We start from the raw sequence: 26,963 nt of genomic DNA, 5'->3' as shown, positions 1-26,963 counted from the left end.
TGACTGCAGGCCTGAGGAGATATCTATGGTCAGTTCCATGCTTCTCCTTCCAACCTGCTCTTCTCCCTCCTCCTCTACTTCTTATCTTAGTGCCGAAGCCAAAATTCCTGCCAGCTTCCTGGATCCCCTCCTCTGCCTCACCCAGTACCAATCAGTTCAGAAGTTCTGAGGATCCAAATTCTCAAAATGCTTGCACATTGGACGTTCCTCTCTGTCCCCACCACCCCTATCCTAGTGCAGGGTCTCAGCCTCCATTGCTGGGAATAGCACTTTGTTTCTTGTCTCGTCTCCCTGCACCCCCATCACCCCAGCCTCCCACCCAGTCTGCCTTCTGTCCAGTCTCCAGAATACCTTTCTAAAGAAAGCAAATCTGATCAGAATTCTCTCCACTGCTTCAAATTCTCATGCAGGATAAAGACCAAACTCCTCCCTTATGGGCATTCGAGACTGTTCACAGTCTGACACTTGCCTGTCTCTTTGACCTCATTTCCCATCACTTAGACTTCAGCTCCCATTACTTTACTTTCAAGGCCCCACCTGCTTGCACTGTTGCCGCCCCCACCCCCCTCCCCCTGCCGCATATACACACCAGCTTCTCTCCTTGGGCCTGGCAAAGTCTGTGTCCTCCCCCACAAATTAGCTCGAAGGTGCCACCTCCTCTCTGGATCTATGTCTGACTTTCCTAGGTGACCTAAGGCACATGTTCCTGCAAGTGCCTTATACTTTTAGTAATTCTGTATCTAATTGTTTAATCTGTGTTTAGCCACTAGGTGGCAGTCTTGTTTTTTTTCATCATTTCAGGAGATGAAGATACTTAATTAAGATCATGTTTTACTTGAATTTAAATTAATGATCGTTAAGTTGCTAGTGTTTATTATAAATAAGATGCTATAGGATCCAGGGAGAGGATGAAGTCTCCTGAGGCCCCAGGATGTTGGTCTGGTTAGCCATGGTGGGATTGGGGGATTGAGTGCCCCTCACGGAGAGGGAACTCAGAATGAAGGAGCATATTTTAAGGAGGAAGATGATTGTACTTGAGTTTACGGTACTTCTAGGCTCATCAGACTAAGATGTCTAGGAGGCGGTTGGGTGGAATATTCTGGAGCTCTTCAGGGGAGTCTGGGCTGGAGGCAGACTTTGATATCTTTGGTATCAAAGTAGTAGATATAAACATGGGAGTAGACGAGATGATTCAAGCTAACTGTGTAGGTGGGGGAAAATTAGGACTTAGAAAAAGGCCTTGGGGGACATCAACCTGTAAATAGACAGGAAGAAGAATGTAAGGAGATGGCAGGAATCGTCAGAAGAACAGGAGGAGTGGCTGGTTTTCCTGGTAGCTAAGGCAGGAGAAACTCCCATGAAAGGACTGGTGACCCCAGAGTGCCTCACTGTTTCAGAGGATTCCAGGGAAGTAAGGCCACTGGAGAAGGGATGGGAAGGAGGTGGGAAGAGTGTTAAGGAAGGAGGGGTGAAGGGCCTTGCAGAGCCCGTTTTCCCTTCCTCCCCTTCCTCTCTGTCTAAGGCTGGGCACCTTCAGGTGCCAAGATGAAGGCTTGTTGTGAGAGGGCACATTGAAGGCACTGAAAGAAAGGGAAATTGAAGACTTACAAGGTGATGACAGCTGCTGACGATGAAAGGGCTTGATGGTAGACTGAGAAGGGTAATGACAAGAGGAGTAAGTGTTGCAGGAAATGGGAGAAGGAGATAAGTCTGGACGGTTCCAATGCTTTCTAGTGGAATATGCTGTGATAACAGAGATATTCTATATCCGCTCTGTTCATCATGGCAGCCACCAGCTCCATCCAGGTGTCTCCTGAGCAGATGAAATATGGATAGTGCAGCTGAATAGCTAGGACTGGAGAATTTCTCCATTTAACAAACTTGAATTGCAGTGGAAACAGCTGCTGCTACATTGGACAGTGTAGCTCTTCTTCAACCTTCTGGTTGGTGGCTAGCACTGAGGGGGTTCCCCCTGAAACATTTCCTTGCATTCTTCCAGTACTAGTCTGTCCGGTCACCCAATTTTCTCCAGGAGTACTCCACAGCTCGAGTACAGGAGCAAAACATCTGGGTTGAGAGAAGGGTCATCCAAGGAACAATGAAAATGGGCTGTTTTAATGTCAGCTGAGCAGGCACCCAGCACCTCAGTGTCAGCAGGGCTGGGCTAGAACTTGCAGCTTTGCAGCTTTGCTGTTGACACCTATATGAGAGCTTCCTGCTCTGGATCCTAAAAGTCAGGTCTCTTTGGGGTGGGGAGGTGGAAGGGCCATTCTGTGCACAGGTGGCAGGTTCAGAGGGAGTTGATGCTGGTAGGGCCACCATCTTGGTTTTCCATGGGTTTCCAGCGGGATGGCTTGGATGACAGTCAGCTTGAGGACCTGTGGGGCTGGTGGCACAACTCCCTGCTCTGGGAACTCCCTCTTCTCCATCCTTGTGGGGGTTCTTTGGTTGGTTCATCGTGGCAGTTTTCATCTAAGCACTGTTTCTTAACCTGGGATCCACAAGTAGGAATTAAGCAATCCATTAACTTGGATGAGAAAAATAATTACATCTTTGTTTTCGCTAGCCTCCAGCAGAAACGTAGCACATGAATGTAGGGATGAGTCCTACCTGTGGCTTTGTTGTCAGTAGCAATCACAGATGGCTTCCTATCATGTTACAGTTGCGGCAGACAGCTCAAAATGCTGTTAATGCTCATTACTACTTTGAAATTATAGTAGCTGCTAGCTCTTATTATTAAACACATTAGTAAAGAAGCATAAGTACTATATTACAAATCTATTTATTTTGATAATCGTCTCTTAATGTCATTGGCTTCTTTGGTAGCCCTCTGCCTTTTATTTTATGCGTGTAAAACACTGTTCTGAGAAGGGATTTGTCAGTGTCCTCACGTACCCAGCCAGGCACAGGAAAGCTAGCAAGCCCTGCCTTCAGGCTGTTTGGAAACCCCTATATGTTTCACTAGAGGGCGCTCTTGTTTCAGACTTGGAACAGTGGACGCTCAGGCTTGAAGCGAGGTGACAAGGTTATTTTGAAGTCCAAGGGAATCCTATGTCCTTTGGGGCCATCTCAGGCTTCCCAAGGGCTTCCCAGGTGGTGCTAGTGCTAAAGAACTCACCTGTCAATGCAGTGGATATAAGAGATGTGGGTTCGATCCATAGGTGGGGAAGATTCCCTGGAGGAGGAAGGCCTGGCAACCCACTCCAGTATTCTTGCCTGGAGAATCCCACAGACAGAGGAGCCTGGGAGATTACAGTCCATGGGGGTCAAATAGTTGGATGTGACTGAGCACACACACGCAGGAAACTGGGGTGTGAGAACCCCCATGTTGTTTGACTCGAACTTTACACTTATCTTTTGCAAAATGAGGGTTGTGATACAGCCCCTGTGCTAGCTTCTAGGACAGTTAGAGCAAGAGCACTTTGGCCTGTGATGTCCCCAGGTTTTCATATCACCCTCAGTGCCAGGTGCTGCCCTTTGTTTCTTCCTTACCCCAGGTTAGCTCGCTACCCTGCTTGTCTGTCTAGCCTTAGGATGCTGGGAAATTTCTCTTTCACTGGCTTCTCAGTTCCACTTGGCTGATGGGGTGAGGGGCAGGGGAAAGGCTAAGGGATTCAGGTGGATTCTGAAGTCTGAGGGGTTTTTTGGGTGAGGGAAGAGCGAGAAATTTGAGAAATTGGCCTTGGGTTGAGCTCTGTGAAGGAGGGTGGGTAGGTGGGTTTCTGAAGACTGTAAGACTTTCCCTGCTGAAGAGGAAGTATTTGGGGCTCAGGAGTGCTTTGTGGTAGCAGTGGATTAAGTCAAGTATTTCCTGCCTTAATTTTATCAGCTTCCAGGAGACACTGCTCCTCACATCTGGCCAGACCAGGGCCCCCCACACTGGTAGTTTTCCCTAGACCTCTTGGTACGTCTTCCTGCTCCAGAATTCCTCCTAAGGCAGTGTGGTTGGAAGACTTAGCATCAGAATCACCTGAGGTGCTTCTTGTTGTTGTTCAGGTACTCAGTTGTGTCTTGTTCTTTGCAACCCAGTGGACTGCAGCCCACCAGTCTCCTCTGTCCATGGGATTTCCCAGACAAGAGTACTAGTGCTAAGTCGCTTCAGTCATGTCCAACTCTTTGCAACCCCATAGACTGTAGCCCGCCAGGATTCTCTGTCCATGGGGATTCTCTAGGCAAGAATACTGGAGTATTCTGGGTTGCCATACCTTCTTCCAGGGGATCTTCCTGACCCAGGGATCGAACCCATGTCTCCAGCAGCTCCAGACTTGCAGGTGGATTCTTTACTGCTGAGCCAGTGGGGAAGCCCATGTCTCTTGCATTGGCAGGCAGATTGTTTACCCCTGAGCCACCTCAGAATTGAGGTGCTTGTTACTAGGATGGAAATTCCAGGACCCATCCACATCTCCTGGATTCTAGTCTCTGGTACAGAGCCCAGGAATCTACATTTTCCATAGGTTCTCTAGGACAGGGGTTGTCAAAGTGTGGTCCTGGGACTAGCAGCCTAATCAGAGAATGTATTAGAAATGCGAATGTGAATTCTCAGATTCTGGATTCTAGGTCCCACCTCAGACCTACTGAATCAGAAAGTCCTGGGTGGGATCCAGCAAAGATGCCTTTTAATAAGCCCTCCAGGGAATTCTGATACAGATGGAAGGTGTAGCCTCATTGCATCAAATGATCCAAGAGCTGGCTTCCCCTCACTGAAAGCTCCCCAGAGACCCAGCCAGTACTAACTGTAGAACGTGTGTGAGGCATAGTGGGGCTTGTGTTTAAACAGTACTTTTCCCCTAAAGTGCCTCTATGTTTCTTTAGCTTTTCTATCCCTACATGCTCCTGTAAGGTATGGAGAGCCTGAGATTAGATTTCCCCCAGCATGGCTCTGAGGCTTAGAGGGGTTTTGATCCACACGGCGGGTCACACAGCAACTGGAGAAGAACAGAATCTGGGACCTGGGTCTCTGGACACCAATGCTTGTCTGCTAGGTCAGGTCCCCCTGTTGAAGTCTTTGCCGGCTCAGGGTCCTCACCCTGCTTTTGGCAGAGGGCTGGTTTTCTTCTTCATCCTCATGGATGAAGGTGGGTCTTTATGTGCCTTCATCGTAGGCTGAGTGGCCCACTGGGCACTTGAGGGTGAAGCCTAGCCAGAGTGGGCTCTCCAACCCCTCAGGATAAAAAGGTCAACCAAGTGGACCTTCCACATGGACACCCAACTTGGGACAGTCTCCACCTCCTCCTATATTAAGCAGTCTAGAGGGTACAGTTCATTTGATCCAGTGCCTGGATGGCGGGAGTCCTGACTTGGGCCTGTACTCAATGGCCGAGGATGGGAAGTCACACATCCATGATCATCTGTCTCCTGGGTAACTATGTCAGAAGCTAAAAGTGAAGGTTCTGGGACTTCTCTGGGGGTCCAGTGGTTAAGACTCCATGCTTCCGATGCAGAGACCATGGCTTCGATCCCTGATTGGGGAACTAAGATCCCACATGCTATGTGGTGTAGCCAAAAAAAAAAAACCACAAAGAAATGAAGGTTTCTCATTTAGAGGGCAGCAAAGGTGGTATGGCATCGTTGTCGGGAACTAGACTTGTCATTTTATCCCCTATCCCCAAATCTACATCTTCTCTGATGTTCCCCATCCCACTGAGTGGTACCACCACCCACACCAGAAATCTAATCATTGGCCTTTTACCACCCCCATCCCATCCAATCCAATCAATTTGATCTGATCATTTCTCAAATTCATTCCTACTACTCCTATTTTGGGCTTCCCAGGTGGCACTAGTGGTAAAGAGCCCACCTGCCAATGCAGGAGAAGTGATTGGATCCCTGGGTCAGGAAGATCCCCTGGAGAAAGAAATGGCAACCCACTCCAGTATTCTTGCCTAGGAAATCCATGGACAGAGGAGCCTGGCAGGCTATAGTCCATAGCACTGCAAAGAGTTGAACACAACTGAAGCAGCTTAGCACATAACACAACTCCTATTTTATTTAGTTCAGATCTGATCACCCCTGACTTGGTCTATTACAGTAGCTTCAATACTGGTCTCCCTGCCTCTCATCTCACCCTATTTCAATCAGCAGCCAGATGGGGAGCCCTGTCTGTTACCATGTAAAGTATAGTCTGAGGACCAGCAGCACCTGGGAGCCAGTTAGAAATGCAGAGTCTCCAGTCCCCACCCCAGACTGCATCAGAGCCCACCTTTTAACTGGATCTCAAGGTGATCTGTAAAGTTCAATATATCTAATGTTGCAAAGTGGAAGTTGCTCAGTCATGTCCAACTCTTTGAGACCCCATGGACTATAGCCTGCCAGGCTCCTCTGTCCATGGAATTTTCCAGGCAAGAATACTGGAGTGGGTTGCCATTTCCTTCTCCAATGTTGCAAAAAGACTTCTTAAAGAACTGGCCCTCATCTCCTATTTATGCCTCTATCCCCACTTGATAGTCCATTGAGACTCAATGATATAAAGTTCTTGAACATACTTGGCCACTTGCTTCATTCTTTCAGCAAATATGAGTTGAACCCGCTACTTGGTGTTAGGCACTTGTGGGGATAAAGCAGCGAGTAAAAGGAATACATATTCTTGCTTTCACGGAGCTTACATTCTTTTGTGGGAGGAGACAGTAAAGAAATAAATAGCAATAAGTAAAATATATAGCAAGTCAGGTGATGTTAAGAGTATAGAGGCAGAGTTCAAGCAGGTAAGGGGCATAGTGCTGCTGAGTGGGTGGGGAGAGTGAAGGACGGCCATGCTGAGAATATGACATTTGAGCAAAGGCTTGCAGGTTTCGGGATATCTGGAAGAGTTTACAAAGCAGAGAAAATAATAATGGGTGTAAAGACCCAGAGACAGGAGTCTTTCTAGAGTATTCTAGCAATAGCAAGTTGGTCAGTGTGTCTAGAGCCATGTGAAGGAAGGGGAAAGCAATAGGAGAGCAGGTCAGAGAGTTGATATAGGTGAGGGACAAATCATATCTAGGGTCTCATAGACCATTAAGAACTTGCCATTTTCTTCTTAGGGAAATGGGAGGCCATTGGAGGGTTTTGAGCAGAGGACTGACAGGATCTGAGTTCATCTTTCAAGGGATCACCTAGTTGCTATGCTGAAATTTGACTGTCCTGTAAGGGCACAGGGTAGAAGTAGGGAGACCTGTAAGTAATGTTTGTAATAAAAGAGGAAGGAGATGCCAGTGGCTTCAGCACTAACAGTAGAGGTGGAGAAAACTCACTGGATTCCAGATACATACAGAAGGTAGAGCCAACAGGATTTGCTGATGAATCAGATGTGGGATGTGAGGGAGGGGACTCACAGATAACTCTAAGGGTTTTGACCTGAGTAACTTAAATGGATTGCCATTTATGAAGATAAGGAAGGCTAGAAGAAGGGGTTTTGTGCTTGTTTATTGCTTTTTTGGAGAGGTGGGAGTGCTCTTCAGTGACCTAGTGTTGTATCAGTTCAGTTCAGTCGCTCAGTCGTGTCCGACTCTTTGCGACCCCATGAACCACAGCACGCCAGGCCTCCCTGTCCATCACCAACTCCCGGAGCCCACCCAAACCCACGTCCATTGAATCAGTGATGCCATCCAACCATCTCATCCTCTGTTGTCCCCTTCTCTCCTGCCCTCAATCTTTCCCAGCATCAGGGTCTTTTCCAATGAGTCTGTTCTTCGCAGCCGGTGGCCAAAGTATTGGAGTTTCAGCTTCAGCATCAGTCCTTCCAATGAATATTCAGGACTGATTTCCTTTAGAATGGACTGGTTGGATCTCCTTGCAGTCCAAGGGACTCTCAAGAGTCTTCTCCAACACCACAGTTCAAAAGCATCAATTCTTCGGCACTCAGCTTTCTTTTATAGTCCAACTCTTACATCCATACATGACCACTGGAAAAACCATAGCCTTGACTAGACGGACCTTTGTTGACAAAGTAATGTCTCTGCTTTTCAATATGCTGTCTAGGTTGGTCATAACTTTCCTTCCAAGGGGTAAGCGTCTTTTAATTTCATGGCTGCAATCACCATCTGCAGTGATTTTGGAGCCCAGAAAAATAAAGTCAGCCACTGTTTCCACTGTTTCCCCATCTATTTGCCATGAAGTGTTGTATAGCATGCCCCAAACTTAGTAGCTTAAAACAAGGACTTATTATTTTTTCACAGTTGTGTAGGTTGACTGAGTAATTCTTTGTCATGGACTTAATATATGTGTCCAACCCCGAAATTCATATGTTGAAGTCCTAACCCTCCAGTGTGATGGTATCTTGGAGGTGGGAGTCTTTGGAACATAATTAGAGTTGGATGAGGTCATGGGGGTGGGGCTTTCATAATTGTGATTAGTGCCTTGATGAGAAGAGGCCATAGAGTTCCCTAGCTCCTTCTACCATGTGAGAACACAGCCAAAAGTTGTCTGTCTGTGGACAGAGAAGTGGGTTCTCACCAAACAAGTCTACCGGGGCCTTGATCCTGGACCTGTCAGCCTCCAGAACTGTGAAAAATTAATTTCTAATGTTTAAGCCACCCAGTTTATGGTATTTTGCTATAGCTGTCTGAGCTAAAACATTTTTTTTCTACTTACTGGTCCTGCCTGGACTCAACTGGTACAGTTAGAATGGCTGGGCCTCTCTATTGACAAGGCGTTTCATGGCATGGGGGTCTCGGGCAGCATTCCAAGAGGGCAAGCCCCAGTGCATGAGAATTTATCAAGCCCCTGATCCCATCTTTTTGAAGTCCCATTGATCAAAGCAAGTTGCCTGGCTTAGCCAGATGGACCATATGGCCAAATCAGTGTGGGAAAGGAATTCATAAGGGTGTGGATACTGGAAACCAGTACTGTAACAATCTACCATAGAAGCCGAAATCAAAAGCTGGGTTTAAGAGAAAGACGCCCATTTAGATATCCAAGTGCAGATAGTGAGCAGACTGTGAGCTATGTGAGCCTGGAACTCAAGGCAGAGGTCCAGACTGAGATGAAAATGTTGGAGTCATCAGCAGGTATTAAAGCCATGCGATTGGTTGACATAACCTAGGGAATGAAAGTCTGTAGAGAAGAGAAAAGCTCTTGAGTTCTGCAGCCTGATTCTCTCCATCGTTTAGAGGTCAAGGAGCTGAGGAGGAAGCAGTAACCGAGATCAAGAGGAAGCGGGCTGTGAGGCAGGAGTGGGAGGAGCTAAGACAGCAGCATCCCAGAAGCCAAGTGAAGAATGTTGCAAGACACAGAGGGTGCCTAAGATGAGGCCTGAGAATTGGCCATTGGATTTAGTGATGGAAAGGTTATTTGTGACCTGGACAGGAGCTGTTTTGGTGCAGTGGAGGTGGGGTGAGTGGGAATGGGGAGGTAGGTGCGGAAGTCTGATTACCTCGGGTTGAGAGAGAACTGGAAGAGAGGAATTGTAGACATGGCAATATAGACAAGTGATGCCCAGTAAAAGCTTGGTAGCAACATAAGTGATATCAAATGTCCTTGTAGACACACTAAAGAAAGGTAAAAGAAATGGGTGATATTAATTTTAATAATGTAATTGATATTTAACCCACTATATCTAAAATTAATTATCCTTCCCGAATAATCTGTAAAATTATTACTGGGATATTTTACATCCTTTGAAAAATCCAGTAGTGTAGTTTTTTACACTAATAGCACATCTCAGTTCAGACTAGCCAAATCTCAAATGTTAACTCTCAGTGTTAATCTCAATGCATGGCAGTGGCTACCATATCAGACAGGGCAGGTATGGAGAATTCTCTCAAGGAGTTTTGCTGTAAAGATGAGCAGAGGAATGGAATGTGCAGGGCTGAAATGAGGTCAAGTGTGTGTGGGTTTGTTTTACAATGGGAACTGTTATTTACAGTGTGTTTAGTTTATATGCTAATGGGACTAATCCTGTAGAGAGGAGGAACTTGATATAAGAGAAAGAGGAAAGAGTTTTGGAGAAATATTGAGGAGGCAAGAGCGGATGGCATTGGGATACAAAAGGGAAGGCCTGCCTTGGGCAGGATCCTGGGCGGTTCATCCACGGGAACAGGGTGAAGGCAGAGCACATTGGGCACCAACGTGGATACGTGCTTAGATGTGATCATGAGTGCTTATGGGAATTTTTGTCTGAATTCTTTTTTCTCAGTGAAGTAGGAATCAGGGTCGTCATCTGAGAGTGAGGATGGGATACAAGTATTGAAGCTCGGAGAAGAGAGGAGACAATATTAAATTGTGACCTGAGAGATTGAATGGGCTGGGGGAGTGTACTATGATTGCCTGGCAACACGAAAGATGCACTTCAGGTGTGTGATCATGAAACTGAAATGAGAACAGCCAGCACTGTTGTTTTTCTCCAGCCACATTCAACTGTGTAGGTGCAAGCAAGGGAGGAGAGCAGGTTGGGACTGACTTAAGCTGGGCTAGGGTTTTTTCAAGATGAGTACAGGCATAATGAGAGTTGCCATGCCATCAGAGGTGTAGGTAAGGGATCATTTGAGTGATGGGCCATGGAAATGCAGGAGAGAAGGGACTTGAGGGACAGCAAAAAAAAGATGGTAGGACCCATGGATCACAGATTCCAGTGGGGTCAAAGAAGTGTTGGGGTCAAGGTTAGAGGGGGTCAGCTGGAAAGATACAAGTGGTGGGTGGAGAGGGAATACTTGGCTTAATGAGGGGCTACAGATATTCATAATTATAAGATCTCAGGCATGACCTTGAGAATGACTGGCTGAGGTGAGATGGGGACAAAAATCATTGAGGAGAGGAGCTGAGAGGTGAGGGTTCCTATTAGATACACACTGAAATGATCAAGAGCTATAGCAGTAGTGTTTTTAGAGAGATGGATACTGAACCAGGTACTAATATCCTTGAGGAATATTGAGAGCCATGACCTGTACATCTGTAGGCAGCTGTAAAAGGGAAGGGTAGTCGGTGGGTGGTACAGTATGGTAGTTGTGGGGTTTTCGAGAGAAAGGAAGGCCAGTGGTCTGGAAACAACAATGCAAAGAAAGACATTTCCTACCCCTGCCAGTGAAGGAGATGTAAGAGACTACAGTTCCATCCCTGGGTTGGGAAGATCCCCTGGAGGAGGGCATGGCAACCCACTTCAGTATTCTTGCCTGGAGAAGCCCATGGACAGAGGAGCCTGGCGGGCTACAGTCCATAGGGTCCCAAAGAGTTGGACACGAGTGAGCAACTTGGCTCACATTCTTCCTATATGAGCCCAAGGGGAAAAAACCAATGACTGCTTTACAGTACTAGAGATGAAGCAGGGTCCTTGTGTCAAGTGGTAGATCATGAAAGAGCAAAGGGATGTGAAAGGGTCATTCAGAGAATTGATTGAGACACTGAGAGTGTCTGTGGCTGATGATTTCTCTGTAACTTTGCATATCCTGTTCCCTTTTCCTGGCATTCTCTTCCTTACCTTATGTACGTGGAAGGCTTTTCTTCAATCTTTTACCACTCAGCTCATGCCTCACTACTTTCCTGAAGTTTCTCTAGCAAAGATCACCAGGGATCAGCATGTTGCCAAATCCAGTGGAAATAGTTGTATTTATTGCACTCTGTAGGGAAGTGTGTTCCCAGCATAGTTTTCTGTGATGATGGGAATGTTCTATCTCTTCCCTGTCCAGTATGGTAGCCACTAGCCGTGTGTGGTTATCAAGCACTTGAAATGTGACTGGTGCTACTGAGGAATCCAAGTTCTAATTTTACTTCATCTTAACCCATTTAAATGGAAATTGCCACATGTGGCTTGTTAGAGTCTTTAATCTTGTCTTCAGTCCTGTCTTCTCATGGATCTTCTTTCTCCTGGCAGCTATTGGTGTTCTTCAGGCTCTGTCCTTGGTCCTTGAATCTCATTCTATGTACTCTTCCTTGTTGATCTTACCCATACCCCAGGCTCTGTTTCCAGGCCATCTCCCTCTCCTGAGCTCTAAACCTGGGGTACCCTGTAGGCATTCAGTATCAGCATGCCCCCAACCTGAGCTCTCCTCTCCCCTAAATCGATTCCTCTCTGTTACCGAACTCACTGACCTGGGGGGGAGGTCACCCTAGAAACCTCCTCCATGTCCAACAAATCGCCAAGTCATCCATCTCTGCAGTGGCACCCAACCTGGTCTTCAGTCTTATCCTTCTCCCACCCATCATCCACGCTGCTGCCAGAGCAGTCAAGCTAGCTGAAACCAAAATCTGATCTTGCATTTGCCTGTTTGAAACCTCTCAGTGGCTTCTTCTTGTGTAAAGGATAAAGGCCAAGTTTCCAGGCACAGCAGACAAGGCTCTTCATGACCTGAGCCCTCTTGCCTGTCTCTCCAGTTTCATTTCTTGGCACATGTCCCCCTCCCACTTGATGCTCCAGCAACACAGACCTGCTTGGGATTCCATGCAAACAGCATGCTGTTCCATGCCTCCATGCCTTTTCCCAGGTTGTACTCGCTGCCTGGAATGTTCTTTCCTTCATTTAATCTCCTGTCCGCATCTTCTCCTTGTTCTTCAAAACTCACCCCAACTGTTATCTTCTCCAGCTCCTTTTCCTCGGTGTGCCCATTACTTAGTGGTGCTGACCTTATCGGGCTTACCAGGTGGCACTACTGGTAAAAAAAAAAAAAACTCACCTGTTGATGCAGGAGATGTGGGTTTGATCCCTAGGTTGGGAAGATCCCTTGGAGGAGGAAATGCAATCTGCTCCAGTATTCTTGCCTGCAAAATTCCATGGACAGAGGAGCCTGGGGGCTGCAAAGAGTTGGACATGACTGAGCGCGCACACACAAGGCACAACTTATCACACTGTCTCATTGCTCACAGGCCTGCTTGTGCCTCCGCATCCCCACTGCCTAGCATGGAGTCTGCCCAACATGTACCCAGTCCATGTTGAATGAATGGATAACATGTAAAAGTGAATGAGTTGAGTGGAGTGGGAAGAAGATTGGTGAATAGGATGCCGCCTTGCCCTGTCTCATCCCCTTGGTGTAAGGCCTTCCCATCTGGGATTAGAGGACTAGAGAACAGGCCCTTGGGAGAGGCCTCTGGGGGTCTGTCGTGGTTGCTGGTGCACACTGACATCTCTCCCAGCACTCATAAAGCTTCCTTCTGGCAGATATCGATTTCAGAAAAAGCTATTATCTTGGTCTCCCCCTACCTTTAGAGCTGAAATGCTTCTATCCTCCTGGGATAGAAGATGCTAGCAGCAAATGTCACGTTTATTTTTTCTTAGAAGTTTAAAAAAAGTTTTATGTGTTTAATTTTTCTGAAAGTGCTTAAGCTTCTATTTTCCCTTAAAAGAAAACTCGTTTTTCACTGAGATTTTCCCAGGGGCCACATCCAGGTATATAAAAAAAGAATGATGCGTGTTTGCATACAATTTGCATATATCTGTGTAGACTGGGTCTTCTGTTCTCACGGTGCTTTCTCTTTTTCTTCTTTTTTAAGAAATTGAATATTTGTCACCTTTGCAGTGAAAAAATCCATCAGCAGTGAAAAGGCAGAGGAAATCACAGTTAGAGTCCCCCTTCATAGAAAAGGCTCACCTCTTTACAAGATTCCTTGCCTTCTAGTCTTTTATGAGATTTTGGATGTCTGTGGTTGCCATGATAAAAATAGCAGCTGCCATCTGTGTGCCAGGCTAGCTGCTGTGTTTACTTTTTTATATTTCTTACTCCACTTAGCAGCCCTGAGAGATAGACGTTACTACAGGAAACAGGCTTAGAGGGGTGGCACAATTTGCCCAAGGTCACCACTCTAGGCCATGGCAGAGGCAGTACTCACACCCAAGGCTGTCTGACCATAAGGCCTTTGTTTTAAACCACTAAGCCACATTTCCCATCATTGACATACTGTTTGGTTCTGCCACTTAAACTTGGCATCACGTGCCGGGGACTTTTCTGCACAGGTATATAGTTTGTCTGGTTGTCATTTGAATGGCAGTGACTATTGCATAATATTGAGGCACCAAAGTTTACTTATCTCCCCTACTGGTTTGTTTCCCATGTCCCAGTACAGTACATCATGCAAGTATAAATGTCTTTGTGTAAATAAAGGCTGTTGGCTGGGTGTTTGAGGTATTCAACAACAGTCCTCAAAGTAACATTGTTGAGCCAAAAGGTTTAGAGTTTATAGATGCTCCAGAAAGTCTGTATCACCCTTTGCAGCAGTGATGGTTTTTGGAGTGCCTGCTGTGTATCTGGTGCTGGAGGTGAAGTGGTGATTCAGAAACTGCCCGCGCCTCAGAGACCTGATAGTCTGACTTGAGATGGATTTTGTTGTTGTTCAGTCGTGTTTGACTCTTTGTGACCCCATGGACTGCAGCACACCAGGCTTCCCTGTCCTTCATCATCTTGGAGCTTGCTCAAACTCCTGTTCACTGAATCAGTGATGCCATCCAACCATCTCATCCTCTATCATCCCTTCTCCTGCCTTCAATCTTTCCCAGCATCGGGGTCTTTTCCCGTGAGTCAGCTCTTCCCATCAGGTGGCCAAAGTATTGGAGTTTCAGCTTCAGCATCAGTCCTTCCAATAAATATTCAGGATTGATTTCCTTTAGGACTGACTGGTTGTATCTCCTTGCTGTCCAAGGGACTCTCAAGAGTCTTCTCCAACACCACAGTTCAAAAGCATCGATTCTTCGGTTGTCAGCCTTCTTTAGAGATGGATGATGCAACACAGAATGAATGGTAGTCAAGTTGGGGTTTCAGCTAGAGGCAGTAAGAGCACTGAGACACGTGCCCCCCTGGCAGTGCCTGAGGGCTCCTTCCCCCTACCCCCTTACCATAGGGTGGGACAGGGGACAGGGCTTTTAGGGAAGAACAGGGGAGGGTTGCTGAAGCGTGACTGAGGATACTTCCCTGTCTGGTCCTTCCTTTCCCCCCTTCCCCCCAACCGCCACGCACAGGGTTGTCACTACTGCCCAGATGCCACCAGGGGGAGCCAAGCAGAGGCTGGAGGGAAGGGACACCTGGGAAAACCTGCTCAGCAGGGTTCTAAGCACCTGTGGATCCTCCAGGTTCCCTCTTCCCTTTCATGTCAACAGCCAGGATGACAGCACAGTGCTCAGTTCCCACTCACTCAGGAGACAGGAAAACGCACCAATGTAAGTGCATCCCAAGTGCTGTGCTAGGTGCAAGGAACTCAGAAAGGAATCCCACTTGGTCCTCAACTCTGAGGCCCGCATCTAGATGGGCAGACAAAGAGCTAGTACTGTGTGGTGTGATGGAGGTCTGGAGAGGTGGCAGTGAGGGCATGGAGTCCCTTGGCACTGTCTGAGAGCCCAGTACTCTGCTGTTGACATTGGCTGTGGTGCTGCCCGTCTCTTGGCCTCAGTTTGTCCATCTGTAAAGTGGACAGATGAGTCTGACGCTCGCAAAGGGCTTTCTGCCTCAGGTGTGCAGTGATCTGGCACCTTGTTCACGGAGCAAGCCTGAGCTTCTTCCCCGAAGACCCAGCAGGCTTCGGTCACCCTGTCTCCTCTCCTCCCTCTCCCCACTTTGGTGTTCTGCCTCTGGCTTTCTTCCTTGCTCTGTCTGTATAGGCTCCTGTGACTTTGATTACTGTCCTGTGCTCATGACACCTGTGGCTGGATGCTCTGTCCTCTCCTTTTCACCGAGATTGCCATTCATATCATAATGAAAATAATCAGCATTTGTTAAATCCCAGATGTGGCACTCCAGTCATGGCTTAAATGATCTTATCTACCCTGTGAAGTAGGCCACAACACCCTATTTTGTAGATGAGTGAAATTGAGTTTGAGATACTGTGGCTGGCCCATGACCGTGAGGTCGCTAAGCAACCAGAGCCAGGATTTCAGAACCCATGTCTGCCCAGCTCCAGTGCTCACACCGCCACCCCCATCACGCTGTATTTCCCAGAGTGCATGCAGCCCAAGAGACACTTTCACTGGGGTATTTCATGGACGCCTCAATTCCAGCATGTCTAAAATTGGCCTCATTTCTCCACCTTCTCTCCCAAATCAGCCTTTTCCTCTCTTCTCCATCACAGCAAGTGGCACCATCAACCCAATGATGCCCAGCTAGAAGCCAGGGCCACTGTTGTTATCTTTAAAGCCATCCATCCTCCTCCATCTTTGGGCTCTGGAAGCAGTCTCTTTCTTGGTTGCCCCACCTATTCTAGCCCATCCCTTACACCGAGGCCAGGGTGGTCTTTTTCAAGCACACGTATGATCAACCTCACTTTCCTGCTTCCCAAAGCAGACACTCTCTTCTGCTTTCTGTGGCTCTGCAGCAGAGCTTGAAGCTGGCCACCCCTGGGCTGAAAGCCATCCAAGAAGACATGTTTTGTTTGGTCTGTTGAGCATTCTTAAAACATTTTGAATTATTTGCCAACATTTAAAAATCAGGAAATTCCGTATGAAAGTTCCCCACTTCTGGCTTTTCTTACAAAAGTAAAAACACTGTCAGCTCTGGGCCCATGTCTCCGTAGGGCAGGGATTGGGTGGTGCTGAGTGGGGACTGCCCTCTTCAGGAGGGGCCTGGCCGTTCCAGTTGGCTGGCCTCCAGTATCCCTGATGGCTCATTGTCCCCGGTCACTCCCGTGCTCCCAGTTAATTGCCTGCCTGAGGCTTCAGGCATTTAGTGTCATGACCCTGCAGCACAAAATGAAGCCCAGAGCCCTCAGCATGGCTCCTAAGGTCCTATGTGGCCCAGCTGGGAGCAGCCTAACCCTATGAACCTCTGAGGCCTATTCCTGCTCACTGCCCCATCACACTAGCTTCTGTAGTCTCAGTGTGTCCCCATAGTTCTGTGAATTGGCTCACTCCCAGAAATGTCTGCTTTCCTAGGCCCCTCTTTTAGTCCCATTTGTCCTGTAGGACTCCGCACTGTGACCCCTCTGCCAAGGTGAGTTCCATCCCCCCATTATACATGGCACAGACCTGGGTCATCGCTCCGGGTTCTCACTGTTGCCTAGCTTGTCTGATGCCTCCACCAGATCATGAGTCTGAGGCGGCAGGGAGCCCACCTCCTTTATGTTCCTATCCCCAATGCTTGGCACAGGGCTTAGAATATAATAGGTGTCTAATACCTGGTGAATAAGTGGATGGATCCGTGAAAGACTGACTTGGGAAAGTACTTCTCCTTCTGTTGCTGCCTACTTGCTTGAGATGAGCATTCCACGTTTCTTTCATTGTGGAGTACCCCCATTATAGGATGCCTGCACCCAGAGCATTCTATGAGCCATTCCCCTACTCTGCAAGGTCTAGCATATACCCAAGCCTACTGGGATGGGAGTTCTGAGTGAGGATAGAGGACAAATACATAATTTTTGCTGTTCCAGTGGGAGAGAGTTGTCTAAAGATCAGGAAATGGCATGATAACTGGATATGGCACATTCTTTAGTTATCTGAATGATAATAATAACAATGCAATAATGACAGTGCCTGACACATACTGAACACTTTCATTGCACCAGATTCCATACTGAGAGCTCTCAACATATTCTTTCCTTTACTCCTCACAACTACTCTTGGAAGTAGCGCCATTTTAGAGACAAGTAAAGTGAGGAACACGGACTTTAAAGAACATTTCCTGGGTCAAACAGGCAGTAAGTGATAGCATCCAGGTTTGAAACCAAATCTGTGTGACATCAAAGTTAGCATGCTTAACCACCATGCCACACTTCCTCAATGATGGTTCTCTTTAGAAACATGAGGGACTGATTAGAATAAAGGTGAAAATGAAGGCTGTGCAATTATGTATACAGTAAAATTCCAATCCGTAATCAGCAGAAGAAAGAAAAGAAACTTCCAAGGAAAAAAGAACCAAGGAGACACACCAGATTCTAACAGTGGTCACATTCAGCTAGTAGAGTGTTGGGGGTGTGTTTCTTCTTTTCCTCCATCTCATTTCTACCTTTTTAACATTTTCGAAATTTCCTTTAGTGAGCATATGCAATTGTCCCTCAGTATCCGAGGGGAACTGGTTCCAGGACCCCTGCAGATACGAAAATGCAAGGATGCTCAAGCACCTCACATAAAATGGTGTAATACACTTGGCTGTCTGCATCTGCGGATGTGGAACCCACAAGATCAACCAACCATGAGGACCAATCCAATTGGTGGAACCCGGAGATGTGGAATCTGTAGATACCAAGGGCCAACTGTGTTACTATTATAACAGAAGTTAAGAAAGCCTCTCTGGAATGGCCCCAGCATTATGTGGCAGAACAGAGGTTGGGAAGAGGTGGTAAGAGTCACCCAGCTAATCAGTGGGGCCGTCTATTGAGCAGCTGTCGCAGGGCAGTGAGAGTGGGTAAAACAGCAGATGGCGGCTGTGGCCTCAACACCTGCACCCTCGGGGGGTGGGGGAGGAGAAGGATCACCACCCCTGCTGTCTCACCATGTCCCTTTTTCTCCAGGTGCTTACACCCCGGAGCCCCTCAGCAGTTTCCGGTGGGCCCTTCTCTCAACTGGCCTCATGTTCTTCTACCACTTCAGCGTCTTGCAGATCCTGGGCCTGGTAAGCTTGGTTCTATCCCATTCTATCCCTTCTGTTTGGAGTTCTTCATAAATCTTGATAATCCTGGCTGGCGCTGGTATATCGTTTTGTTTTGAAAATACGAGATGCCAAAGGCCACACTGTCAGATTGTTGTGTCTGGGTTGCTGATTTACAGTCCACAGCTTTGGCCTCTCCAAAGAGCTTTCTGAATCCTTCAGTAATGACTGTTTCTTTCATCCCTGGAGAGGCAAGGAGGCCCTTCACTCATGGCCACTTGGGTCGGAAATAGTGTGCTGCACTGGACAGTGGTTTGCTGTGGCCTGCGTGGGAGGCAGGACCCTAACCCTGGCCCTGGGGGAGGCTTCTGACCTTGGGTCCGTTCTAGGCCTACCACCAGGCCCAAAGCTGCGTGGCCAGTGGAAGTGTGGTGTCGGGTGACCCCCGTGGCCTTCTGAGATGTTCAGACCTACCTGGAGTGTGGCTGATAGCTGGACTCAGCAGTTGAGTTATCCAGAGCCCAGGATTGCTCGGTGCCCAGGTGGTGTATCTGTTGGTGGCAAAGTGAGTAGCAATAGGCTGGGGCTTGGGTAGGGAGACCCAAGTTCAAGTCCTGGCTTTGCCACTGCTCTGGGTGAGTCATGTTTTCCTTGAGGGCAGTGTGTTCTCCACTCGTGTGTGACACGGCACAAACCCTCCACCTCTCTTGAGAGGTGGGGAGGACTTGTTTTTAAGAAGAATGGGCTTGAAGGACTTTGGAAGGCAGCTGTCGTGGCTGTCCTCGGGGCAGGAGTGGCATATCTGGTTTTGTATGCGAGCAGCATTAAATGTACCGTTAGCCGCGTGGAGTCTTGCGGACCTGGCTGGACTAGGGCACGTAACTGATGTCACCAGTGCCTTTGTCGAAGCAGTCATTTTCTCTTCCCCACCCTGGTGTGTTGCTCCGTTCCGGTTGGCCCGGGGGTAGTTTGAGCTCCTTGCCAATAGCACGGATGCTTCCTGTGCTCTCGGAAGGAAGCAGTGTGACCATCACGCCCTTACCTTCACACCTGTCTCCACTGTGACTCCTTGATTCCGCAGGAGTCAGTGTCTCCATGTCACCATACATCCCATGCTCAGCCTCACCTCCAGACCTCGCTCAGGCTATGCCTCCTACATGGGAGGCTCTGTTCACTCCATTCCTTATTACTCCCATCCATCCTTCATGAGTCCATTCAGAATAGTGTGACTTCCCTCATCGTATCTTATCTGAGGACTCTGCCGCCCCTGTTCTGTACACGCCTCAGATCTTATGGTGGGCAAGAGCCAGTGAGCACCGTCTGGTTTGAGGTCAGCTGTGGTAGACTGATCATCCCAATTTGATTGGTTCCTAGTTACGCAGAGGCAGGGACCATGCAGCTGATGGCTCTCTTATCCCATAACACCTCTCCAGGTCTAGGCACATAGTAAATACTTAGGAACGTCAACGGACTCTGGGCCCAATCCAAAGGCAAGACCAGCTTTTCCACTGGATGGCCTCCTCCATCACCTCCAAAGGGCTCTAGCCATGACCCAAACTTAGGGGAGAAAGATCCCGCTATGAACAGGTGGGGATTTGTCAATCCCTCCTTGTCTAGTCCCCCTTAGGTAGACACGGCTGAACTGGCAGAAGCCAGAGAAAGCCTCAGGATGGTGAACGCTCACTCTACCTCCCTTGTCCCTGCAGGTCACCGAAGTGAATTTGAACAACATGCTGTGTCCGGCCATCTCAGACCCATTCTACGGCCCCTGGTACCGCATCTGGGCCTCGGGACACCAGACTCTCATGACCATGACCCACGGGAAGCTGGTCATCCTGTTCTCATACATGGCTGGGCCCTTGTGTAAATATCTGCTGGATTTGCTCCGGCTTCCAGCCAAGAAAATAGACTGAAGGTGCTTGTGTTTTTTTTTGTTTGTTTGTTCGTTTGTTTTGTTTTGTTTGGGGTTTTGTTCTGGTTTTTTTCTCCCCTTGAGGAAACAAGTCCTGACTTGACTTCTAGGACACCCAGTTCTTGGTGAAATCATGGGAGAGGGCAGTAGCTCGTTCAGTGTATTTCTTTTTCCCTCTTCTCTGCCCCTTTCTTCCAACATGTTTCCTTCCCCACCTCTTCCCCCAGGATGGCTCCTGGAGCCTGGGCTGTAGTGCTGAGGGCTCTCTCTCCCTGCTCCTTATAGCCTTACGTGGTGAGACAGTAGTCAGTGGCTTTCACTCTGCTTGTTGGTGCTTTAACAACAGCTGGTTGAGGAGAAAGGGAACAACAAGCAGTAGTTCTTTTGGCATCAAAGTGATGAGATGCGGTTGTGTTTGATTTCTCCACTGCCAGGGATCTCCAGGCTTACGCTAGGGTCCCCTTTTGTCTCCAGCACATCCCCCACCGTAAGGGGACCGAGGCCTTGTTTCTATACCAGCGGCAAGCCAAGAGCCAAGGGATTTCCCAGCTCATGGCCAAAATAGAACTGGCCAGATTCTTCCCACTGGTGTTCCATGACTTAAAGCAAGCAGCCAACCAGTCACTCCCTCCAGATACTGCCAGAGGTGGGGTTTAGGAGTGCTACTATCCGAGGGGCTAGATTCCACTGAGGCCCATAAGTGCTGTTGCAACAGCAGATCCAAAGGGAACTAGGTCAAAATATCCACAGCTAATACTAGTTTGGGACCTTAGGGAGATTCTACTTGAGAGCTGAGAACTGACCCATATCCTGGTCAGAAGTGAGCATAGAAATTAATCAACAGAAGTGGTAACTTGAGAAAACTGTGATTTGAATCATAGGCTTGCTTTTAGTTTAATGTTGGTAACAGATGACATTTTAATTTTGAGTGCCTCTTAAATGCTCTCTCTCTCTCTCTTTAAAGGCAGCTTCAGGGAAAGATGAGCTAGAGTTGGGCTTTTTTGGCTTTTGGGATTTTGTTTCTTTGTTCATTTGTTTTGGGATGTTTGACTTCAGAGAATCCTTGAATTAAGGCCTGTCTCTGGAGGACACCTGTCGATCCATTTCGTGGTTTTACAGGATATATGAGCATCCTAGGTTTGGGAGGATACAGGTCCTGCAATATTGTTTCCCTAAGACTAGATGTCATCACTGCAGCCAGCATCAGAGCTGAATTGTTTGGTGGAGGGGGGACGTCACATGCTCCCCACCCCGATAGCACATGTCTAGATTGAAAGACAGGTACCAAAAAATCAGGTCCTCTTGGTTGGAGGTTCAAGTGCTCAAAAAGGAAGACCTTTGGCTGCAGGATAGCCTCAGTCATACATGGACCTCAAGAAGGGAGGTGGTAGCATTTGCTGACTGTTTGTCAGCACTTACTAAGAAGAGGTTACTTAATAACAGAAAAGCTAGTTCTGTGACCTTCTCTGATTGCCCCCTCCCCCACCCTGTCTCCCAGTCTAGGCAACCCACTTGCCCTAGGCCAGTTCAGTATTCCAGGTGTTACTGTTTCGGACCTAGATTGAGTTTCAGTGACTCAGTAGTTATTATTTTAGCAAGTGGACTTACTGGAGGCAGCAGAATGGAGGAGAGTCTCTTCTAGCAGGGCGAGGCCAGGGGAAGTGTCGATGGAGGGGCCCATCTCTTTGCAGAAGGACGCTGGCATTGATGCCATCAATCCCCAGGGTGTGGGGTTGCAGGAGGAGGGCATGTTCTGGGTTGCCACCAGAAGAGGTACCTCTTGAGTGGCTGGTTTCACCCTACGTACTGGCTGTGCATGGGCGTGGCCAAGGAGGCCAGGATAAAATAAAAGGTTGGAGTGAGGTCATAGGAGGAGCCCCTGAGGGTCTGTCCTGTGCTGTGCTGGAATCTCTGCCTCAGCTGGGGGCCAGCAGCCTGGGTGGCACAGACGCTGCGCCACCAAGGGCACAGTGGCAGAGCGCTGTCTTCCTCCCTGTCTCCGGCCTGCTGCGGGGTGCCAGTCAGCTCGCGCTTTCCTCACATTGGCCTGCCTCCAAAAGCTCGTCTTTGCCCTGGCTATGGCTCAGTGCCCCGGCTGGCTGGCACTTCACTTCTGCTTTGCAGGAAAGAAGAAAGTGTAAGCCATGTGCCTGGCTTGGCCAGGCCAGCAGCAGGTGCACCTGTCCGGGGAAGGGGGGATGCACTGCTTATGGGGGCCAGGTGGGCTCAGAAACATGGAGGGGAAGGGAACAGAGAGCAAGCCCTGTCTACTGGGTCCACAGGGAGTCATGGCCTGTGAGGTGTTGGGGAGCAGCAGGCATCTGAACTGGTCTATACCTGACTCTTCCCTTGGGCCAGGCTCACGTGGAGAGGTGACCTGGCCTGACCCTCGGTGGCCTGTCTTGGAGGGTGGCCCCCACCACCATGGGGCCAGGCTTTCCTGCGCCTCCCTGGGGCTCTGCTGTCCGTGCCAAGGAGCTTCCCCAGCCAGCCTGGCCAAGTTTCCATATGCCATTTGCCAGCATGTGGGAGCTCCATGTGTGTCTGGGAGGGTGTTTGTAGAAGTGGACAATTTCTTTTACAACAGCCCTGGAAAGGGAAAAGGAGTATGCCCTCCAGCCCCTAGGTAGCCTCGGCTGAGGATCTGAGCCAATGAGAACAGTCTGTTAAGCTGGCCAACTTACGGCATCAGCTCCAAATAAAAGAGAGATTGTCCCACCTGCTTGTAGCCCCACCCCACCCCACCCCCCACCCCTTCTATCTGGTTCTGCACACCAAAGATGATCTTGTCCATCTTCTTTCTGGAGGGCCAATGATGCATTCCTCCGTCAGCTTGTGAGGAAGCTATAGACTCAGTTTCCCTGACTCAATCTTCTCTCTCTCTCTCGGGACTGACTTCTCAGCATTCACGGAAGCTGCGGGCAGGGTGGCCATGATGTGGGGGTGAGGAGTTGGGGCCCTTTCCCATCTGGTACCTCAAGCCCAGCTCTCAGACCATCCCTTCGACTGCAGCCTCCCTCAGGGTTTTGCAGTTTGTGGTCATTGATACTTCGGTGCACTGTTTTGTGGGGCAGACACAGCTGCACACAGAGAGCAGGTTGTCAGCGTGGCACTGGTGTTAGGGGGGCTAGTGGAAGACCGTTCGTCACCCCCCCACCCCACACACACATCTTGGCCAAAAAAGACTTCCTTGGATTTGCAGATATTGGTCATCTGAAGGGGAGATGGGGAGGCGGGCGAGGGGAGAAGGGCTGGTATGGCCACTGTAAGGCAAGACACTGGTGCTGGTTTTGGTAAATGGGGAGCAGGCCTCAGGGAGGGCATCGGGAGCAAAGCCCCAGACTATGGGGAGGGGCGTCCTCACTGCATAGGCTGCCCTGCCCTCTGAGGGTGGGGAGGGTCCGTAAGTGGGAATGAGCCTTCCTCTTCTGTACATACAGTGAGTCCCTTGTGCTCAGGAAAACCTAGTCGCTTATTGTTGCTCTCGTGACATTTTCTACACTGGTTAGCTACTCGTGGCACGAAACACACAGAAAACAAAACAGTCATTTCAAGCCAAACTATTGTTTTGGAAACCTGCTTTCTTTTGGTGTCAGTTTTGTATTACATTTGGAAGAATTCTGCATTTCTATTGGTGTTATTGTGGTAGAGAGAATAAGATAGTTCAACTTGTAATTCTTTCTGCCAGGAAATTGGCGCTGCCTCTGTTGCCGCCCCCACCCCCACCGCAGTCCTTGCTCATTCTCAAGGGGAGATTGCTATGTCCTGGGCAGACCCCCTCCCTGGCGCTCGCCCCCACAGTGACTCCCTTGGAGAACCAGTTTTTGTGAGTCCCCTAACCAGCTGCAAGATGAGTAGATGAGTACTTTTGCCAAGCTGCTTCTTGGGTGCTCTGTGCCCCTGCCAGTTTGTTCACCTCTTGGGGCATTTTGTAATGTTTTCTCTGTTTTGTAAAACCCTTTTGATTGTACCAAAATGGTTTCTGCAGTCACCTTTGGAAATAAATGGTCATTAATTTGTGTACTTCGCACTCTGAATGTTAGATTGAGGTGTTTCTGTTGTTGAAGATCCCTGAGTGAAAAGGAACCCTCACCATGGCACTCACTGTTAAATGTTTCCTTCATTTACTGTTATTAAAAGATTTGTGAGAACCTACGAGTCTTGGCCTTGCTTCCCAGAAGCCTCTCAGAAGGGCTCCTGCTTTGAAAAGTAGACAAAAGGGGCCATTGGCCATCCAGGCTGTGGAGGGCCACCATGGGGCAGTGGGCTTGCTCAGCACAGCTCTGCCCCCGGAGTCGCATGGCTCAAGACGCGTGGCCTTGAACCCCCCCCCCCACTGCCTGCTGCCACCAGGGCCACCAGGGACCCAGCAGGCCTTATGCTCTTCACAGGGCTTGTTGGCTAGGGACATCTGCTGGCCTCAAGGGACCCCACGTGCGCTAGAGGAGTGAACTACAGGAGGCAGCTCTAAAACCAGATGCAATCAGGCTCCTTCATACCAAGTTTCTCGGGGGCCAGCTCTGTTCAGCACAGGGCCAAGGCTGACAGGTCAGACCGTGCCATGTGGAGGTAATCCTGCCCCTGGGGAACAGCTGGACCTGGCTTTCTAGGGCTCCCGACCGAGAACCCCGTGGTGACTGTGATTAGCCGTGCCCACCTTCACACCGGAGAGACGCTGTACTCAGACTTTTGCTGGTGCAGCTGCTTCTGCAGGGGACACAACTAGCCACAGTGGCCTCCAGTGCAAATGGGCTTCCTTCATTGGCCAGGAGTCAGAAGCCTTGGCCTTCAGAGTGGATGGGCCCTGCCATCCTGGACCACAAAACCACAGGCTTGGGCAAGTCTCTCATTTGCTTGTGACCCCAGGTTCTCTGTCAGTAAAACTATAGCTGCACCCATGTGACACTCAGGGCACTAAGTCCCTCCACATGCCTTCCAGGATGTGATCCCCTCAAAAGCACGGTGAGTGGACTGCTTGTGCTGTCCCTGTGGTATAGGCAGACACTGAGAAAACTGGGACTCAGAGCTAACCAGTGGAGGAGCTGGCCTAGGAGCTGGTTTTGTGAGGCTCCAGAGCTTAGGTGCTCAGCACCCTGACCCATCTCAGGTGCTGGGATGACTGGGCAGACCCTCAGCAGGGGGCCCCAAGTCTGAGAGGAACGGGAGGAGAACCCGGGCAGTGCTGCAGAAGGTGGACCACGTGAGTGCTGAGGCAGGGGACTCAGGCCCATCTTTTCTTCTGCTGCCAGCAGACCTACCTGACCCTGGCCTGAAAGACCTACAAGTAAACAAGATGGTGCTGCACAGGGCCAGGCCAGGGCTGGCCCAGGGGCAGAGGCTGCCAGAGGGAGGTTAGAGAAGGTGGTCCTGTGGCCCTTCTGCGTGTGTCCTCTCCCCGAGGCTCACGCGTCTGCGCCTGCCGAAGGTCTCGGCTCCATTCTGTTCACTCTACTGCAGGCCACAGTTTCCAGTGGAGATCTGACTGCGTCACTTCCCTGGGGCCTTGTAAACACCTAGGTTTCATCTCCTCACCTCCATGTTCCATGGAGACCCATCCATAGCAGACCCTTTGTTCCAGCCATATTGAACTCCCCTTGGTCATGCCCTGTGGTTTCCCACTTCTTTGCCTTGTTCTTCGCGCTGTTTTCTCAGCTACCCCCATCTCCCTGCTTGTCCAAAGGTCTCACTCAGCTGCAGTGTAGGCTCCTGCATGCAGTTTTCCCTGAGCTCCAGTATGCATCAGGTACTCTTCCACTCAGCTCCTGCAGCCCCTGGTGCTCACTCCAGGACACCGCTTTGCCTCCCCATTTTGGAATTCATCCAGGTGCTCTGTCCCTCTGTAGATGGTGAGCTCCTTGAGGGCAAGGACCTGGTTCTTGGAATGTGTTCTGTGAACCATGCTCTTATCCCCGAGTTTTGCAAAATGGTGGGAGGCACCATGGTTACCTGAGTGAGACACCTTGGCCACACAAGCTATGGCCCATCTCTTGAGTTCTCCTGCATGGGGCCTTGTGCCTTTGGCCTGGGTACCTCAAGCTCCAGCTGGAGGGCCCCCATCTTGCTCCTCTTTATGGGTTGCGGGTAGCCAGGATTCGGGCTGAGGAGGCAGCGTTGTGAGGATAGAGAACAGAGACAGCATATGTTTCTCCTGACTCTTCTCTAGACCTCTGGTTGGGGGTGGGCGAAGCAGCAACTGCTTTTCCGCATCCCTTGCAGCTGTTCATCCCCTCCAGGGTCCCCCTTCCACTCCGCGGGGCACATAGGCAGAGTTGGTGTTTATGTGGCAAAAGCCCCACTAGCTCATGGAATGTGTTACCTCTGAGGCACAGGGAGCCGCTTGAATGGTTACAACCTGATCCCCCAATGCGTTTTCCCCTTGTCCTGGTTTGCCAAGGCCAGTGGAGGGACAGAGACCCACAGATGTCAGGCTGACAAATGACCCATCCCCAGCTGTACCTCTGCTCCAGCTGCCAGTTCTCCCTGTTCTCTGCCACCTTTCCCTCCCTTCCCACTCCATCTAGGGGCCTGTAAGAGGTACTGCCCACTTTACTGTCCCTTCAGCTGCTCCTTCCCTAGTTACCAGGAGTCCCCAGTCTCCTTATGTTTTTAGGAAGACCCAGGACTCTCCAGTATTCTGCCCCCTA

The 26,963-nt window shown here is 49.3% G+C and overlaps 1 protein-coding gene across 19 annotated transcripts in view; it reads left to right on the top strand.

The window, feature by feature from the left end:
- The window catches only part of TMEM164 (transmembrane protein 164), a 237,235-nt gene that overhangs the window by 153,243 nt on the left and 57,029 nt on the right, over window positions 1-26,963 (top strand). For 13 of the 19 annotated variants that reach the window (XM_081567297.1, XM_081567298.1, XM_081567305.1 and 10 more), the window contains 2 exons: window positions 18,331-18,431; window positions 20,114-24,470. In XM_081567297.1, the coding sequence (XP_081423423.1) occupies window positions 18,331-18,431; window positions 20,114-20,320 (308 nt within the window). In that variant the 3' untranslated portion in view covers window positions 20,321-24,470. Of the gene's footprint in view, window positions 1-18,330; window positions 18,432-20,113; window positions 24,471-26,963 lie in introns of those variants that run through there. The other 6 variants (XM_081567294.1, XM_081567308.1, XM_081567309.1 and 3 more) reach the window with 1 other exon arrangement.

The sequence above is a fragment of the Giraffa tippelskirchi genome, chromosome X (assembly GCF_054371585.1).
Source record: "Giraffa tippelskirchi isolate mGirTip1 chromosome X, T2T-mGirTip1v1.2.pri, whole genome shotgun sequence".
NCBI classification, from domain to species: domain Eukaryota; kingdom Metazoa; phylum Chordata; class Mammalia; order Artiodactyla; family Giraffidae; genus Giraffa; species Giraffa tippelskirchi.
The sequence above is the reverse complement of the archived record's forward strand: the minus strand, read 5'-3'. Positions and strand labels throughout refer to the sequence as shown.